This window comes from Schistocerca gregaria, chromosome 8, assembly GCF_023897955.1.
Source record: "Schistocerca gregaria isolate iqSchGreg1 chromosome 8, iqSchGreg1.2, whole genome shotgun sequence".
In the NCBI taxonomy this organism is placed as follows: Eukaryota; Metazoa; Arthropoda; class Insecta; order Orthoptera; family Acrididae; genus Schistocerca; species Schistocerca gregaria.
In genome coordinates, this window is record NC_064927.1 from 397,385,847 (window position 1) to 397,404,905 (window position 19,059).

Here is a 19,059-nt window from a genome sequence, read left to right on the forward strand (position 1 = left end):
CAGACAAAAATTGTGAAGAACAATATAGCAGGACAAATGTTCTAATTATTTAGGCTGTCTTGTCACAGTTGACTACGACAACGAAATAGAGAAGAAATTAGCAAAGTTTGAGAATATATATGGAACAATAAAGAGATATCTAAAAAATAAAATGAAACAAGAAACAGATTGAAATTTTATCAGACAGTGGCAGTTCCAATACTTGTTTATGGAATTGTGGGTTATAAATAAATGCCAAGAAAGTCGTGTGCAAACAGCGGCAATGAGGTTCCTAAGAGCTGTAAAGTGATGCACAAGAACCAACAGATTTTGCAATTCAGAAATTAGGGAAGAAAATATATTTAACGTGCTCAATAAGATACAAGAAGATAGGAGAAAGTGGAATGAACATCTTGAAAGAATGAGTGAAGAAAGATAACCCTTTCAGATAAGAAGGCTTCAGCCAGTTGGCAGAAGAAGTCAAGGAATACTGAGGAAGTGATGAGTATCATAATGGAAAAACAAGCCTAATGCATGAAACCCATTTAGCATTCATTGATTTGATTTAGGCACTCAGTGATGTTGGTAAAGGAAGTGTGGAGAATGCATGAAGTGAAGATTGTGGTGGTTTACTACTTAGCAATGAAATGTATTGGTGGTTTGTTGATAGTAAATCATTTATTATTATATTTAATAGCTGGAAGAAGGATTAAACTGTAAGTCTTCATCTTATTGACTTGGGGTGAAACTGTAGTTGGGGGGAGGGGTTCACAAGTTACCTTTTATTAACATTGCTATACCGTCAAGATTCTTTTCTGGTCAGCTGACTGGTTGGTTATGGGATCATAAAAGTTAATCTTGAGTACAATGATGACATTTTTACACACTCAATAAACTATAGTTGTGTTATAACAGTGTTTATATTCAGTGTAATGCACCTGTAAAACATGCAGCTGTAAAAAGGTTTTGCAAAATTTTTGTGATCTTTCATTCTTTTGAAAAATATGATTAATAAACATTTATGATGTGTGTAACTGATTTTACCTACTAATTACCTCTTGCTTTTACTTTCAGAAAAAAGCTCAAGAAGCCCACAGTTTGCTGGAGAAGTTGGGTCCAAAAATTGAACTGGTATGTTTTTTTGCTTCAATTGACTGCTAATCTGTACCTAGTCACTAAGTTTCATAGTCCGTTTAGTATATTACATAGAGGAAAAAAATTACTGCAGACTACTCTGTTTAATACATTAGTTAGAGAAAAAAAATGACTATAGATTACACTGATAGTAACCATTTTTTTTTCCAGCCGTTGTACAACCAGCCATCGGACACTGCTGTCTACCATGAGAACAAGAGAAGGTAAAGATTTATTGATTGTTGTCAGTCCAGCATACAGACACTAGTTATCTAAGTTCTTGTAATCTGCTCACATGATGTTTCTGTTAAAATTGATCAAGAATACAGTTACAGACTGTCTTTATTTGGTAATAAAAAGGCAGTTGAATGTACATTATTTCTGTTCATCATAACTGTTAATCGTTTGAACACTGTTACATATCATTTCAGATTTAGTAAGGTACCAGAGTTTCTCTAATGGGATGAGAGTTTGCCCCTAGAACTTGCATAAAGTGTAAATTTGTGGTTTAAAGTTAACATTGGTCGATTGTATGCAATTCTTTAGGTTTTATGAAACAGAATTGTTTGCTTCCTTAGGCATCCCAAGAATCCACATGGTTTTAGGTATCATCACAAACAGCATTTGCAGCCAATTAATTATTTGTTATTATTGTCACAATTAGAAAACCTATGTTTCAGGGTTAATTTACAGTCCCCCTTCTCCTGCTTCATTGTCTTCAACTTGCATGCTGTTGTTGCTAGAAGTTTTAAACACTCACAAAAGAATTCATCGTACATTATTTTTAAATTGTGCATACTGAGTGTAACATGTATTTCTTTGTTACTCTGTTGATCGCTGTTTTCAATATTGTATTAGCCATATAACTTGTAGAAACACACGCAATAGCTACTCCAAAATGATTTCCACACAGTTTCTCATTTTCGGAAGCTATAATGAAACAATTTTATTGATGTCTTGTGACAGCTATGCACAATTGCCCTATACATGAAACATAAATTCTGTGGAAAGTCTCTGTGCATTCATCACTATGGACACATTTAGAAACATGACAAGGTCTTATCCAGACAAGATCAGTGCTGTAGCGGCTACGGCTCACAGTTCACTCCACCCCTGTCCATATGCAATGTCATGAAAGACTGACACCAGTAAAGCTTAGTGAGTACTTGCAGAACTTTTAAAGGTTTTAAAATTACTTCAAACAGTTGTTGTTGTTGTTGTTGTTGTTGTGTTCTTCAGTCCTGAGACTGGTTTGATGCAGCTCTCCATGCTATTCTGTCCTGTGCAAGCTTCTTCACCTCCCAGTACCTACTGAAACCTACATCCTTCTGAATCTGCTCAGTGTATTCATCTCTTGATCTCCCTCTACGATTTTTACCCTCCATGCTGCCCTCCAATGCTAAATTTGTGATCCCTTGATGCCTCAAAACATGTCCTACCAACCGATCCCTTCTTCTAGTCAAGTTGTGCCGCAAACTTCTCTTCTCCCCAATCCTATTCAATACCTCCTCATTAGTTACGTGATCTATCCACCTTATCTTAAGCATTCTTCTGTAGCACCACATTTCGAAAGCTTCTATTCTCTTCTTGTCCAAACTAGTTATCATCCATGTTTCACTTCCATACATGGCTACACTCCATACAAATACTTTCAGAAACGACTTCCTGACACTTAAACCTATTCTCGATATTAACAAATTTCTCTTCTTCAGAAACGCTTTCCTTGCCATTGCCAGTCTACATTTTATATCCTCTCCACTTCGACCATCATCAGTTATTTTGCTCCCCAAATAGCAAAACTCCTTTACTACTTTAAGTGTCTCATTTCCTAATCTAATTCCCTCAGCATCACCCGACTTAATTTGACTACATTCCAATATCTTCGTTTTGCTTTTGTTGATGTTCATCTTATATCCTCCTTTCGAGACACTGTCCATTCTGTTCAACTGCTCTTCCAGGTCCTTTGCTGTCTCTGACAGAATTGCAATGTCATCGGCGAACCTCAAAGTTTTTACTTCTTCTCCATGAATTTTAATACCTACTCTGAATTTTTCTTTTGTTTCCTTTACTGCTTGCTCAATATACAGATTGAATAACATTGGGGAGAGGCTACAACCCTGTCTCACTCCCTTCCCAACCACTGCTTCCCTTTCATGCCCCTCGACTCTTATGACTGCCATCTGGTTTCTGTACAAATTGTAAATAGCCTTTCACTCCCTGTATTTTACCCCTGCCACCTTCAGAATTTGAAAGAGAGTATTCCAGTCAACATTGTCAAAAGCTTTCTCCAAGTCTACAAATGCTAGAAACGTAGGGTTGCCTTTTCTTAATCTTTCTTCTAAGATAAGTCGTAAGGTCAGTTTTGCCTCACGTGTTCCAACATTTCTACGGAACTCAAACTGATCCTCCCCGAGGTCCGCATCTACCAGTTTTTCCATTCAAATAGTTAACTGTATCAAATGTTAACTGATTAGTTGGAATATTGTCATATATCTTTTGTTTACTTGAGCCAGGCTAGATGTGTTGTTCTTAAAATTTGTTCCCAATGATTAAATTTGAAGTCGAATGCCTCTGGTTTCAGCATATCCTGTAGAGTGAATGTAATAAGCACCATTCACTGCATTCTGCAGACAGCAATTTTTTGATTAAAACATATATATCCTTAGTCTTGCACATGTATGTCTTGTTTGAAAAGCATGATAAAAATGTCAGTTGTTTTCACAAAAAGTTCGATACGTAAACCTGCTTTGTATTACAAATATTTCTAGCACCATCACATTAGAGACAGAATTCAGGAATTCATATGCAAGGTGGACTGCTTTCAGATTTTTAGAGGATTTGTTAGCAACATTAAAGATGTTTTTCTAGTCACTTCCCTGTTGTGGAGTACAACACTCATAAACAACAGTTTCCTCACTTAAATTTGATCTTGCTGAATGGTGGAAATGATCCAGCAATTCCTCTGCGTGCTGATATGTTACAAAAAAGTCATTTTCCACTAGATTCTGAACTACGGCTTTTGTCTCTGTTGATATCAAAGAAAGTTTACCTGATTTTGAAGTATTCTGAACCTAAAGATACCATTATGATAGCCTCTGAAGTGCCTGAATGTTATCAAACAATGTAGACTGTTGACTTCAAATTCTGTAGACAATATCCTGAAAAATGTTTATCAACTCGTAGTAAAAGAATGAAGAGTTCAGCAGTCTTCTTTTGCCCATTGAGGCCGTTCTTGACGCATACTGACCAACACTTATGACAAAACTGATACCAGTAGCAAGAGCTATTAGGGGGTGGGTGCAAATATTGAATGCAGTAGGTGTGATTTGTCCATTGGTAGCCCACATTTCAGAGCTTCCCAAACAACAATTGTAGAGCTTACAGACATTACACACATACAAAATGAGCTTAAATAACAGCATTTACAAAGCAGTTGCATTGATCCTTCCTCTTGGTTAGTGTCATTTAATTTGCATGCTTGCGACATCGCTTCAACAGAGGAAATATTTGGAGAAACTCTGACACCAAATATAATGATTTGTAGTCTGCTATATTATTTACTTATTTCTTACAATATTAGTTATTGTACTCTTAGAACTCACATTATGGAAGTGAACCTAATTTACACATCACCTTAATTTCGCTGAGAAAACAGATGGAGTTTTATACTCAGTAATGTTCTGTTGGTCTTGATCGTTGACCCGTAAAAAGTTAGTGTGTCATCTTCTGATTGCAGTTGCGCTTCTTGCTTGACTAATGTTGGGTTGTATGAAATATGGTCACTGAGCACAGGGAAAAGGATTTTCTCTTATATGCACATAGTCATGTCAGTTGCCATGAAAATAATGATTAGCTTTAGGTCCAGCACTATAGTAATTGATGGTGTATGTAATTTACTTATGTAGTTTCCTATTGAAAATAATTGTTTTCTCATTGCACAGTGGAGATAATTTTAATATATGTGATACTTATCTTTTAGTACATTTGTTTTTCCAAACCGACGCTGTTTAATTTCCAGTACAGTCTCATAATTTATAAAATTGCCTAGAAGCATTAATTGTTGCACCACTCCACTTTAGTGTCCAATCTTAAGTGTGTGGCTAAATGAGATATTGATACACTTGAAACACTGCAGCAATGTTAGTTGTTTATGACAGTACACAACCACCTCAGAAAATTATGCGGGTTTTCTGTTCTGAGCAATGACTTAACAAGTTTAATATCTTCAGTGGTGATTATATTTGCCTATGTGGTTGTCATTTGTGAATTGTGTGTGTGTGTGTGTGTGTGTGTGTGTGTGTGTGTGTGTGTATGTGTGTGTGTGTGTGTGTGTGTGTGTGTGTGTGTGTGTGTGTGTGAGAGAGAGAGAGAGAGAGAGATAGAGAGAGAGAGAGATAGAGAGAGAGAGAGAGAGATAGAGATAGAGAGAGAGAGAGTGAGAGGGGGGGGGGGGGAGTGTTTACTGCTCTCTATAAAGCAATTGGTTCTGTATGCCTCCTCCTACCTTTCCCTCTCCCCCACCCCCTCCTTCCAGTATTTTTGATGGTGTATAACAAAGATGATTTCTGTGTGTACTTGGCTTTAATACTGTCAGTGCTATTGGAAAGCCTTTTCGGGCAAAGAATTGTTCTTAGAATTGTCATTTCAAAGACACTTTTATTAAATATATTCTCTCCAAATTTGCATCACAAACGGTATTGTGAGAATCCCCAACACTGTGGCAAGTTTTTCCCTGCTTGTGATGGGGATTAACTGTGAAATGTGTCAGTTCAGTAATTGAGAATATTTCTGATCTACATTTCTGGGAGCAGATCTTGGAAGACACTTTAAGCTATCCTTTGTAATTGCTCAACTTAAAATTGTGACTTGCATTACTTCATTTTAGCCTTTCAGTTGTTTTCCACTGATAGGTGAGAAGCAAAAGGCGTATCCTCCTTTTTTCTGTATGCACATTGGCTACGATTTACTTCTGTGTCAACCAGTGCAGAATGTGAATATATGAAAAAACAGAGTCCACTGCTGGGATGTAAAACATTAACATGGTAAATTAGGAGTGATGCCTATAGAGCAGCTTCAGTCAAGGGGATTGGGAGAACAGAGGATAGTTCTCACCAGAACATTTCAGGTGATCTAGTTCTATGAGAGGGAAAGGATTGAAACAGCATAGGATTGAGCTAAGTTGTGAAGTTTGCAGTTAGTCACAGTATAGCAGTGATCATTCAGGTGTATAGGTCTTCATCTTTTCTTCTAGAAGAAGCAAGACCAATCTTAAAAATTTTACGATTTTATATGCATTTCAGTTTGCTTCTGCTTTGTGAATAGATCTCTCTGTGTACATCTAATAAAAATTTGGCTTTGTTTTCCACATACCACTAAAAGTTATAGCAGCTGAAATTTTAATATTTGTTTCTTGCTGTCTTAGACTAGAATCTAATTTGTAGTTCTTTTGACAGGTACCAGTTGTTGAAGAAACGCTTAGTAGAGCATTTTCGAAGACAGCACGCTGAGCGGGAAAATCGTGAGAAGTTTCTGACGGCAACATACTCCAAATTGATGCAGGAATGGTTGCGTAAGGTGGAAAAAGCTGAAGCTTCTCAAAAAAGGAAAGCTAGGGAAGCGAAGAATCGTGAATTCTTTGAGAAAGTGTTTCCAGAGCTTAGGAAGCAGCGGGAAGATAGAGAAAGGTTTAATAGAGTTGGTGCCAGGATCAAGAGTGAAGCAGACTTGGAGGAAATCATGGATGGCCTTCAAGAGCAAGAAGTGAGTTCAATTGTAAACTTTACTCGATGTATTTCATAAAACTGTGGTGAGGCACATGGTTTTCAACCTGTGTTTACATATTTAGTTGGGCATTATCTGTCTTTTTTAATTGTCAGTTTTACACTATACTTTTTGTGTCAAATGTGCAAAATGTTTTAATACAAAATATATTGCATACAAATTGGCAGTCCTTGGTGGCGCAGTCTATGAGAAGTGCCATTTCTGTCCTGCAGTTTCCCCTTTTTTTGAGTTTTGCAAAGAACTGTGCTGCAGTTGGTCTGTTAGCAGTCATTTGAAATAGTATAGTTTGATTTCAAATGCTATTTCTGAGGTAAACAAAAAGTAAAGAAAGAATGAAAAGGACAGTGAAAATTGAAAGCCAGTGGAAAACCTCCTCCATAACTTAAAACATGAGAGATTGTGAAACCATGTGAACATTGATGCAAACATCTGTTTTGTCAAGTAACAAAAAAATATTTGTCTTGTACTCTGATTTTTTACAAACCCAACTTTTGTGTGTGTGAGAAAGTCTAGTGTAGATCTGTAACAGAGCTGTTTACACAGTATTTCTCATAATGCAGGTCTGATATCAACTATCTCTTAAAATTAGCTTTATGCTACATGTAATGGAGGAAGCCACAGCTTCTCAGGTCTTTGTATTTCATTCTTGTGTCCAACCAAAAATTTGTCATGCTCTATGCATATTGGCATATGATAGCAACTTGAGGGACTGATGCAGAACACTAGCAGTTGTGGGCTACAGACATCTGAAAAGTGTATGATGATTGCATAATAATAATAATAATAATAATAATAATACCATCACAGATGTTTAGATGATACAGTGTTGATGGCAAAAAGTGAAGTATTAAAGATCCTCGTACTGAAGGTGAAAGAAGCAACTTCAAAAGCTAGTTTGATGCTGAATGTCAAAGAAATGAAAATTATGGCAACTAAACTTCTCTCTTCATGGCATGTAGGAGAAGAAACAGTGGCAGTAGTTTCTATGTTCGGTGATGTCAGCTCTCATAATTCTGCTGTTGGTGACTCCAGGCATGAAGTCAAAAGATGCTAGTTACTTGGTAGAAAGACAATGTCAGATACTGGCAGTATTTTAAGTAGTAGAAATATGTAACATTAACAACAAAGATCTGTATGGTAAGGACTGTGGTCTTTGCAGTTGTGATGTATGGATGTGAGAACTGGACCATAAGAAAGGCTGAATGACGTAGAGTAGGCTGTTTTGAATGATGGCATTATGGGAAACTCCTCAAGTTCCATGGACTACAAAGGGAACAAATTGGTCAGTGTTACTGCAAATAAAACCAGATTGCTCCTTGGAAGGTCTAATAATGAAACAAAAACTGATCTACTTTGGGCACAGCATGAGAAGACATGATTTGATGGAAAAGATCTTAATGCTGGGGTAGATAGAAGGTACAAAGAAAAGAGGGCGGCAAAGGATGAGATGGGTTGATGGCATCAAAGACGTAATGGATTCCAACCCGGAAAGTCTTCTGGAGACGGTCATGACAGAAGAAATCGGTATGCTTTAGTTCATGGGGTCATGGAGAGTTGGAATCGAGTAAACAAGTAGATATATTTGTCTTGAATACTTGACTTGTATTCATTGCTGAATACAAAAAAAAAATGGTTCAAATGGCTCTGAGCGCTATGTGACTTAACATCTGAGGTCATCAGTCCCCTAGAACTTAGAACTACTTAAACCTACCTAACCTAAGGACATCACACGCATCCATGCCCGAGGCAGGATTTGAACCTGTGACCATAGCGGTCGTGCAGTTCCAGACTGAAGCGCCTAGAACTGCTCGGCCACACTGTCCCGGTGCTGAATACAATATTTGTTAATCTAGAAATGTAAAAATGTGTCCAAGTGATTTCCCCTTACTTGTTTTAAGGCATGTGCTGCTTTACATCTACATGTTCAGGAATTTGGTTTCCATGTATTATTAGTTCTTTTAAAGTGTGGAAGCTTTTGTTCACTCATTTGTGTATATGATGTGCCCATGCTGTGTGATCTGAATTCCAGAATAGCTGTTTCTTTAATACTACTACTACTACTACTACTACTACTACTACTACTACTACTACTACTACTTGTAGTAGGTAACCTCTCACAGAGTAGATGAGGTTTCGAGTGACTGACAGGCACATATACAAGACCTGAAATTGCTAAGGTTTACACACTCTTACACAGTAAAACGACTTATTTCAAGACTTTTCGGGAGGTTTTGCGACTATTAAAATCCTTTTTATGTCCCTGTCAACTGCTCAATCCCTCAACTATGCAGTGAGGGATTTCCTCTGCTCTTGCCATTTCGACCAGATATGTAAAACACCATTTCAACAGTTTGTCCTGGAGCTCTAACATTCCTCTTTCATCAGCAGTTTTCCATTCCTTAGTTCACGTCTTTCCTTATTTTTCTTAGGTTGTCCGTGAAGTTTGTTCAGACAGGGCCATGTTTCACAACGTCAATGCATGATAATTCTTTTGCCTATATTTTGCTGCTTATGTGAACTAGACTGCTTAGGTTTTCTTGCTCAAAAAGAAGACATAGGTTTTTACGGACAATATCTCTGGTCTCATTGTGTTGTGTGCCTATAGAAATAACAAAGAATCATCCTGTACCTAATGATGTCTATAATTCTCTCAGTGAATATTTCATTTCTAATGGCTTCTTGTTGTTGTGACAGATCTTTGTAATTGTTTATAAAGCATCTAATGCATATACACCTTACAGTCTGCTTGCTGATCGGTAACATTTTAGCTTGGGATTAGTTGACATAGTTTGCTATTAACATCTTTGGCACAGTGGTATTCTATTTACCTCTTAGTGATGATTGACGTAAAATTTTGTGTTCTGTTCACTTGTCTTGTTGTTCAAATGTGGTGGTGGTGGTTGTGGTGACGGTAACATTGTGATGATGATGTTATCATCACCGTCTGCACCTGTCTTTCTATTTTCATGAAGGCATTTTGTTACTCAACAGTTTGGTGTTTCCAGCTTACAAAAATTGTAATACTGATATGCAATGACTAGAGCCCAGATTTTCATGTACTCTCAAATTTTAAAACAGGCTCGCATTCATACACAATCAGGCAGCAAACCAATAAAAATATATGGTATCAAAATTCGGTTCTGTTTATTTCTGTTTTCTTCTAAAACAATGCACAACAACCATTTCCTCCAAATTTTCTTAAATTCATTTGTTGATTTGATGGAACACTTTTGTATGGGGAAAATGAACTTCCTAACCCACAAGAAGTGAAAAGTGTATACTTAAGTGAACAAATTCCAGAAAAAGCCAGATCAGTTGAAAGTCTTTTGCATTTTTTGCCACAAAATAATTTGTCAGCTTCATAAACAGAAAATCGAGATTTGATCTGATAATCGTATTAAACTAATCTTTTTCTGCAATACCTACTTCTCCTTAGGATGACTGCAAAGGTTTGCAGTATATCTCCAAGTGCTGATACATAGACAGGTGCTTTCAGGAATACCTTAAACAGGAAAGAAGTCAGCATATGATTGAATTAAAACTGTCAGAATTATTATGTGGCCATTTACCTTTTTTGTGCAAGATATCAGGAGTGTTGTATTTTAGACTTACTGTTCCAGCCCCAGTGTAGTGCATGGGCTAAACATGTAATATTCCTTAGGTAAGGATAAGATATTTTACTTCCTCTCCTGGCCTTCATCATGTACTGGGACAGCATTGCTTAAGAACAATGGAACTCTTTATTTAAATGTATTGACCACAAAATTCTTAAAAATAATAAAAATATATATTAGTGCTATGTTTTGAAATGTGATGTCTATAATTGTTTTAGTAAACATGGCTCCCTTGGTTTGCGGGTAGAGGGGAAGAAGCACACGGACTTCCGAAAGTCGAGATCTGATGGAGGGAGAATCAGTTTCCAGTGCTTTGTGCTAATCACTAACTAGAATAGAAATGCCACACAGAACTCTGAAGTAACAAAATGACTTGAAAGCCATGTAATAAAGCACTCTTGTTCAGATACTGTACTCTTTTAATGAATATGGAATTGAATTAAGCAAATGAAGCAAGTGGGAATACTTACAGATACTGCTAGATAATGAAGATAGAAAGAAGAAGAAAATTTTTGTTAGAATTTCATTTTCATGAATACACAGAGAAGATAAAATGTAATATTTCTTATCTGTTATTCATGTTAGTTGTTTATTTCCACTCAGGTATTCTGAATTTATGGGTTTTACTACTGGCGATAACAATGCTTATCATTTGCACGTCTAATCAACCACATAAACAAACAGCGATTGGTGTTCACCTGGTTGGGTTTATTTAGCTCTGCACTTATAGCCCTGTCCCTTTTTGGCTGCGGGAAAGTTTTTTATTTCTACATGTGACGGGGATACCCCTAGCAGAGACATCACATACACTATGCACGCATTCAAAAATAAACTTATAATTCGTTCAGAAATCAGATTAGAATTTGTTCAAAACCCAACAGGGATGTGTTTCAAAATCAAATGAATAATCAATAGGCCAACATGCATTGGATGATAGGCGATTTGTGGAACAAGGTTTTTTCTTCAAGAATATGAATTTGCCCCCTCCCCTCCCCCCCCCATGAAAGTGCTTCCCAGGGCAGATGCCCTGGTTTTTCTGTCCGTCCCCCCCCCTCCCTCCCTCCCTCCCTAGATCCGAGCCAGGAGTGCAGATCTGCCAGTTTTTCAGATGGTATATTCGGCACCTGCCAAAACACCACATAAATCCATGGAAAGTTGATTTTGCATACAATTTGTTGGTATTATTGTAGTAAATGATTGCTTAGTTTTTGTGTCTTCCTGTAGTTTTACCTTTGCAGTATGACACCTACAATTTCTGTATTGACTTACTTGAAAGTTTTTTCATTGTTTGAACCCTGAATAAAATATAGCATATATCAACATTACTTATTTATGTTTACATTTTCTAGGCTTGGTAAGGTTTAATTTGAGTGATTTGATATGTTGTACAGTGGTTAGGAAAAAAATACAGTACAGCCTCGTAGCCCTTATCTGCAATAGTCTCAATAAATGACAAGTTTCTGTTTTTCGAAATATGTTTTCTGTGTTTCATTTTGGCACAAGGTCAGTTCTTGCTGTCCTAGCAAGAGCCATAGCTAAACTTTATAATTCGGTGCAAATGTAACAGGTACTCATGTTCATTAAATCTTGGGTGGTACAGAATTCAGCCACTTTCTTTTATTGACAACAATGGAAATGTTTCATTGTCAATTGATTTCGTAACACAAATGTCAGAAGGAAATGGTTTAGTGATGTGTTGTTGCCATATTTTACACAGAGTTTTATAAAGCGACATTCTGCTCACAGTTGTTAAAATTTTTAATGTAATGATTGGTATGCAATCTGTAAATTTGGTATTGAGCTCACCTCAGAGGTGACTATGGTCAAAGAGTGAGGAGCGGAAGACATTAGTAATGCAGAAGGAAGTATCTCGTACAGTGCTGTGAATTGTGGTTTATTTGTCTCATAATGTATATAATCTAAATCATTTTATTCATGTCCAGGAGACAGATCAGATTGTGGTTTTACCTTTGCAGTATGACACCTACTAGTTCTGTGTTGATTTGCTTGAAAGTTTTTTCAGCATTTGACCCCTGAACATAAACAAAGAACAGCTGATACTAACAAACAGTATAATAAATATAGTAATAATAATAATAATAATAATAATAATAATAATAACACAATTTTGTTATATATACATGCAATAAAATCTAACACTTAATTACCCTTTACTTAAATTATCATCTCATTGTCTATGAAATCTTCTATTGAATAGTAGCATTTCTCCCAAAGAATCTGCCATAGCTTTGTTTTTAAAGTTTCTGGCTTCATATTAAATATGTCAACATACTTTTCATTTTGCACAACATAAGTACAACAGTTTATAATAGTAGATAGTAAAGATTAGCAGTATTGTGAGAAGGCATGAAGTATGTGTACTAATACCGACATCAAGCGAGCCGAGCTCTATGAAGTTTAAAGGCTGTCACAGATTTAACGAAATCACAAATGTGCTGCATTTTTGGAGCAATTAATATGAAAAACATCAATAAAAGCTGCAATGATGCAAGTTTTTCTAATATGTGCCCTGAACCTAGTAAAATAGTATAACATGCGTTATAAATGTGTAAATTATATAGAAAAAAATCTTCTGAATATGCATTTACCCCCAAAATGGCCAAAATGTACAAACACGCATTCACATGGAAATATGAGCTTTTGTGATGACATGTTCTATGGCGTCTTTTCATAGATGCAGAATTTCAATGAAATAAAACTATCCTTAGGCTCTGCCACACCCGTTTTCTCTGCCTCATATTCATGTCATGACTTAACTTTAACCTGAGTTCCATCTTGTTCTTAACTTTGGCATACTGTCTCTTTATCAGTATTCTCTATATGATTCCTCGTCTTAAAAATGCAAAAGTTACTATGCAGTACATTGCTGGTCTTTCTCTGTATTTCTAGACAGCAGATTTGATACATGAAATGCCACACACATTGTACAGCCAAAAATTTGTCTATTCCTGGAGTTGTATCTTTGTCTTGTTCTACAATTTTGTGAATCAAATGAGGCAGATCTCTTGTCATATTACAGCTCTGGATTATATATTATTAACATTATGGGCACCTATTTTTCTTCAACCAGGCCTTAAAAGTATTGTTGCATCTCAGTATTGTTTGTTCCACAGAAACTTTTCACCCGCTCACTTTTTATGTATCACTTTTTAAATTTCTGCTTCACTCTACTTAATTTTACTGTTCTGGTTCAGTATTTACTGCTAACATTTTGTTTTTGTTAACTATAAGTTTCTAACCATACCATTTTTGTTGCATTGACTTTTCTATTGATTACCGTCAAGAATCTCACAGCAGTTATTTCGTAAGTGTCTTTAGGTGCCCTTTTGGCTGTAAATTCTTTATTTTTAAATTTCTCTTCCTTACAGTTAAAATTAATGTGCATAGTCTGTAAAATAATGCCGTCAAATTTCTGTGAATGACTATTCCAATATCATTTATGATTTCATACTCATCTGGATAAGGGCTTACTGAAAAGTAATGCCTCAATTTTGTGTACGTGAAAACTCGTAAAGCTTTTTAAATAAAACAAACATTATCAACATTCTACTCTTTATGCTTCATGTCTACTTATCTATTTCCAACATATTCGCCCTGGCAACAACTGCGTTTCTCCCAATGAGAAATTAGTTTTGTTGATGCCATCACTGTGATGTTTGACTTTGTTGGCAGAGCCACAACTTCCCCTCTTCTAGCACTGGTTCATCGCTGTCAAGTGAAGACCTCAAAGGTGTTCTTTAAGTTTTGAAAACATGAAAGTCAGATGGAGCGAAGATGGAACTGTATGGAGGATGATTGATGACAGTGAACCCAAGGTGTCGGATTGTTGCAGATATCACGGCGTTCATGTGAGGTCTGTCACTGTTGTCCTGAAGGAGAAGGTGTTCCATGTGTGGATAAACTCTTGGAATCTGTGCTTTCAGTTTGTCATGCTCCAACAAAGTTATGTTACATACTGCCATGTTATTCACTACACTTCAGAGCTCTGTAGTGGCAGAAGATTGCAACATGTGTCAGTGAAGTGGGAAAGTTTATCGGGTAGTATGCTTGACATGTAATTCCTCAACTGATATTTGGAACAAAATAAAAAATTACTTTTCAGTATGTCCTTATAGTTATAGTTCAAAATGAGGTTTCTGAATCAGTACCTATGCAGTAGTGTATTTGAGAACTTGATGTGTTCTTCATCTACATCTACATCTACATCTACATCCATACTCCGCAAGCCACCTGACGGTGTGTGGCGAATAACTCTCTTGCTATCAAAAATAGAGGATTTTGTTGTAGTTGTTTGAAACCATTCTGAAATATTTGAAAAATGTTGCACCAATTTCTTTTTCCCTTAATTTGTAATAGTTGTTTCTGATTCTCAGTATTTTGTTGTAACATTTTGTCTCCAATAACAATTTCAGATCTGTCGTCTTTCAAGTTTATCTGTTTCTACTTATATTTACTCTCTCTCACATGATATTCAACTTTGAGATGCACATTTTAAGTTGCTTTTCCTGTTGATATTCATGTTGAGTGAGATGATACTATTATTGAATTACTCATGTTTCTGTTTATAATGATTTCAACTCCTGTTACTCTGCAATAACCTTCTGCTTTTTTCCGTTCTTTACAGTCTGCCGGAAATTGTTTATGAATCTACTTATGTTTTTTGGATTGGACATTTTCATTATATCCAGGCTTGTGAAATTCATTCTACATTTTGCGAGCTATTATGTTTTACTTCTCTACTGAGCCACACATCTATTAAATGCTGTTGACAGATTCATAAGTATTGCTTCTCTCGAAAGTCATCAGGTTTTCGGCACCTTATTGATGTAAGTTGTTGTTATGTTGACATTGCTGATAATTTATCACGTAATGAATACACCTACATTTACATCAGTACTCCAGAAAGTCAACCTCATAGAGTGTGGTGGAGAGTACTTGTGGTACCACCAATTGATTCCGCCTTTGCTGCTCCAATTGTGAACGGCAAATGGGAAGAATGATTGTCGGTAAGCCACTGTATTAGTTCTACTTTCTTAAATTTTCTTGTCATGATCATTTTGTGAGATGTATGTGGGATGAGGTAATATGTTGTCCAGCTCTTCCTGGAAAGTACTTTCATGAAATGCCAGTAGTAAACATCTCCATGATGCACAATGCCTCTCTCGTAAAGTGTGCCACTGGAGTTTGTTGAGCATCTCTGTAATGCTCCCTGCAGACTAAGTGATCCTGTTCTTCATTGGACCTTCTGTATCTCTTCTATCAGTCCTTCTGGGTAAGGGTCCGAGGATGATGAACAGTACTCGAGCACTGGCAAACAAACCCCTTGTAAGCAACTTGTTTCATAGTTGAGCTACATTTCCATAAGATCCTTCCTATGAATCTCAGTGTAGCATCTCCCTTTCTTAATATTTGTTTCACGTGGTCATTCCACTAAAAGTCACTCTGGATATCGGCTCCTAGGTATTTTATGGTCGATACTGTTTCCAGCAATTTTTCTTCAGCAGTGTAATTGTGCAGTAGTGGAAATCATTTCCTATGTGTGCACAGTATGTGATATTTGTTTACACTCAGGGTCAGCTGCTGGAGCCTACGCTGTTCACATGTCCTCTGCAGATAATTCTGCAAATCAATACTGTCTTCTGGCATTGCTATATTCTTTTACACATCCATATCATCTGCAAACAATCTTAAAGAGCTTCCGACACTTTCCATGAGATCATTTATATACATTGTAAACAGTAACTGCCATATCCCAGTTCCTTGGGACACTCCAGAGACTACTGTACCTTTACTTCTGTTGATTTTGTTCCATTATGAGTGATGTGTTGAGTTGTATCTGCAAGGGAGTCTTGATTCTATTTGCAAATCTGTTCCGATACATGGTAAGCTTGTGTTTTTTTTTCACTAAATGTCAGTAGAGGATGGTGTCAGATGTGTACCTGAAGCTGAGGAACATGGCATCAACCCGAGTGCTGTGGATCTTATGGGTGAACAGAGTGAGCTGAGTTTTGCAAGATCTCTGTTCTCGAACTCCATGTTGAATTTTATGGAAGAGGCATCTGTTCCCAAAAACGCCATAATTAAGTGTAAACGCGTTCCATAATTCTACGACAGGTTGATATCAATGATGTAGGTCTATAATTATGTGCATCTGTCCTACAACCCTTCTTGAAAAGGTGAATGACCTGCACTTTTTCCCAGTTGTTAGGTACCCTTCATTGCTCCAGCAAACAACAATAAACTGCTGCTAGATATGCAGCAAATTTCTTTGCATAATCTTTGTAGATTCTTACAGGTATCTTATATTATTGTGATCTTATATTATTAGTGAGTGTAGTTGATTTTCTATTCTGCGATCGTTTAACTCAACATCTGTCATTTCGATGTTCATGCAGATATTTCAGAGTAGGGATTGTATTATAGTCTTCCACGGTGTAACAATTTTGGAAGACCAAATTTGGTATTTTGGCCTCCTCTCTGTTATCTTCCATTTTGGTTCCAGTACGATCACTGAGTGACTGAATAGATGATTTCGAATCATTTACTGATTTTTAACCTCTTAGGGCTTTTTGTCAGACAAATGACAAAATTTTAGCTTCAAAGTTATCGAATGCTCGTCTCATTGCTGTCATTATCCTTGTTTTCATTTTGTTCAAGTTTTATTTGTCAGCTAGGTTTTGACTTCTCTTGAATCTATAATGAAGCTCTCTTTGTTTATGTAGCAGTTTTCTAACAAGGCTATCAACACACAGAGGACCTTTAACGTCACTTAACATATTACTCAGAACATACCTGTCTAAGCCATATTGAACGATGCTTTTGAATGTTTTACTTTTGTGCTTCACATTTTTGTCCCCAGCACTGAATGTTTGATGTTGACTACTCAGATACTCTGCAATTTTATCCTGTCACTTTAGCTGAGCAAAAATATTTTCGTACCGTTCTTAACACTGCTTTTTTGATAACCCATAGTCATAGTTGTTAACACAGCCTTATGAACACTGATTCTGTCCTTTATGTTAATTGATTTGAGAAGTTCAGGTGTGTTACTAGGAGGTCTGTTACATTCATGAGTTGATTCTCAAGTTACCTGCTTGAAGTAATTTTCGAACAAATAATGTCACAGAAATCCTTGTCTCTGGTACCAGTTTCGATAACATGAATCTCCCAGTCTATACCTGGAAAGTTGAATTCACCCCATATTTTTGTTTGTATAAAGTGACCGCTATTGAGATTTTTATGGGACTCTTGCGCACCTATGTATAGAGTGCACCAACTACAAATAACATTGTCTTGTACCGTACCGTTGTTGCTGTAAAACTGCAAGCCTGTACCTGTTCCTTCATTACTGTTTCAGCCAATACACTTTTAAGTTGCGCTGTCATACCTCCAAGTGAGCAACAGTAAAATAAAATAAATAGCGAACTAGGCAATAAAAAAATGAACGATCTATGCAAGAAAAGGACCTAGTTTCCGAGCTAGCAGCACAATCTCACAATGAGGCAATTGTCTTCCAGAGAATCGAGTAAGCACTTGACTGTGATCTTATGCAGCTGTGCTATTTAATGCTTTGAGTGTCATTACTGTAGGGTAACACTTCTACATGGCATCAGAGTGATACAATGAAAGGTTTTTGTATTATTTTTGTTTGTTAAACAGTGACATAGCTCATGTAATGGAAATTTATTTCATCGTTTGTGATTTTGCTCATACATGTTTACCTTGGTAACGTAAGGACAGCTGTTCTTTGTATGTGTGCAGTGTAGACCCGCACCTGCTCGTGTTATAAAAACTGGAGTGCTCACTCGAGGATTAAGTTTTCAGGTAATAAGAAAGAAAGTGTAGTGACATTGATAGGTTGTACTTTCCCACCAAGTTCACAGGATAATTCAAATACGGAATGTCATTGGTGCTGCTCTGTGAAGAATTAGTTGAATTACGTACTTAGAGTCCAATGGTTGCTCCTGATGGTGGATGGCTGTCTTTTCTAAAGCTGCCTCAATGGTAATCCACAGCAAAATTAACCAATTCACTTGGCTCTTGGATATTGTTTGTGAATACTTTCCCCAGGCTGATATTATTATATTTTCTCTATTTTTTTCCAACATTTTGATATCTTCTGATAAAAATATGTATCTCAACCTGAATTCATTGTGCTTTTCTTGTCTCTATTTTCCATCTGAAGTCATGTCACAGTTCTGAATTACCATTTGCCCTAAAGGCAGCCCCAGTTAAATATGCTGAGTCTATAATTTTTTGTCGTGATTTAGTAAGCAACTGACTAATGATGATAGGTGGTAACTATTCAGTTCGAAATTGTCAGTGGCTCTGATATGAATCTCATCTTTATAATTTCTGTAAGTTTGAACGTTTCTCACCCTGTTTTTGCAACTTATATAACATTTCATTTTGTTAACATATTTGTAAAAAATTTCATTGAATATTGGTGGTTTTGTATCCTGAGACATAACTGATTACTTCCAGAAAAATCCAGATAATGATACAGTTTTGTTTCATTTTCTGTTGAATC

General features: G+C 36.5%; 1 protein-coding gene across 2 annotated transcripts in view; it reads left to right on the plus strand.

Moving 5' to 3' along the window:
- LOC126284927 (nuclear receptor corepressor 1-like) overlaps positions 1-19,059 on the plus strand; it is a 355,946-nt gene that overhangs the window by 180,940 nt on the left and 155,947 nt on the right. For both annotated transcript variants that reach the window (XM_049984190.1, XM_049984191.1), the window contains exons 7-9: positions 1,054-1,110; positions 1,285-1,337; positions 6,567-6,873. In XM_049984190.1, coding sequence (XP_049840147.1) covers positions 1,054-1,110; positions 1,285-1,337; positions 6,567-6,873 — 417 coding nt within the window. The remainder of the gene's footprint in view (positions 1-1,053; positions 1,111-1,284; positions 1,338-6,566; positions 6,874-19,059) is intronic.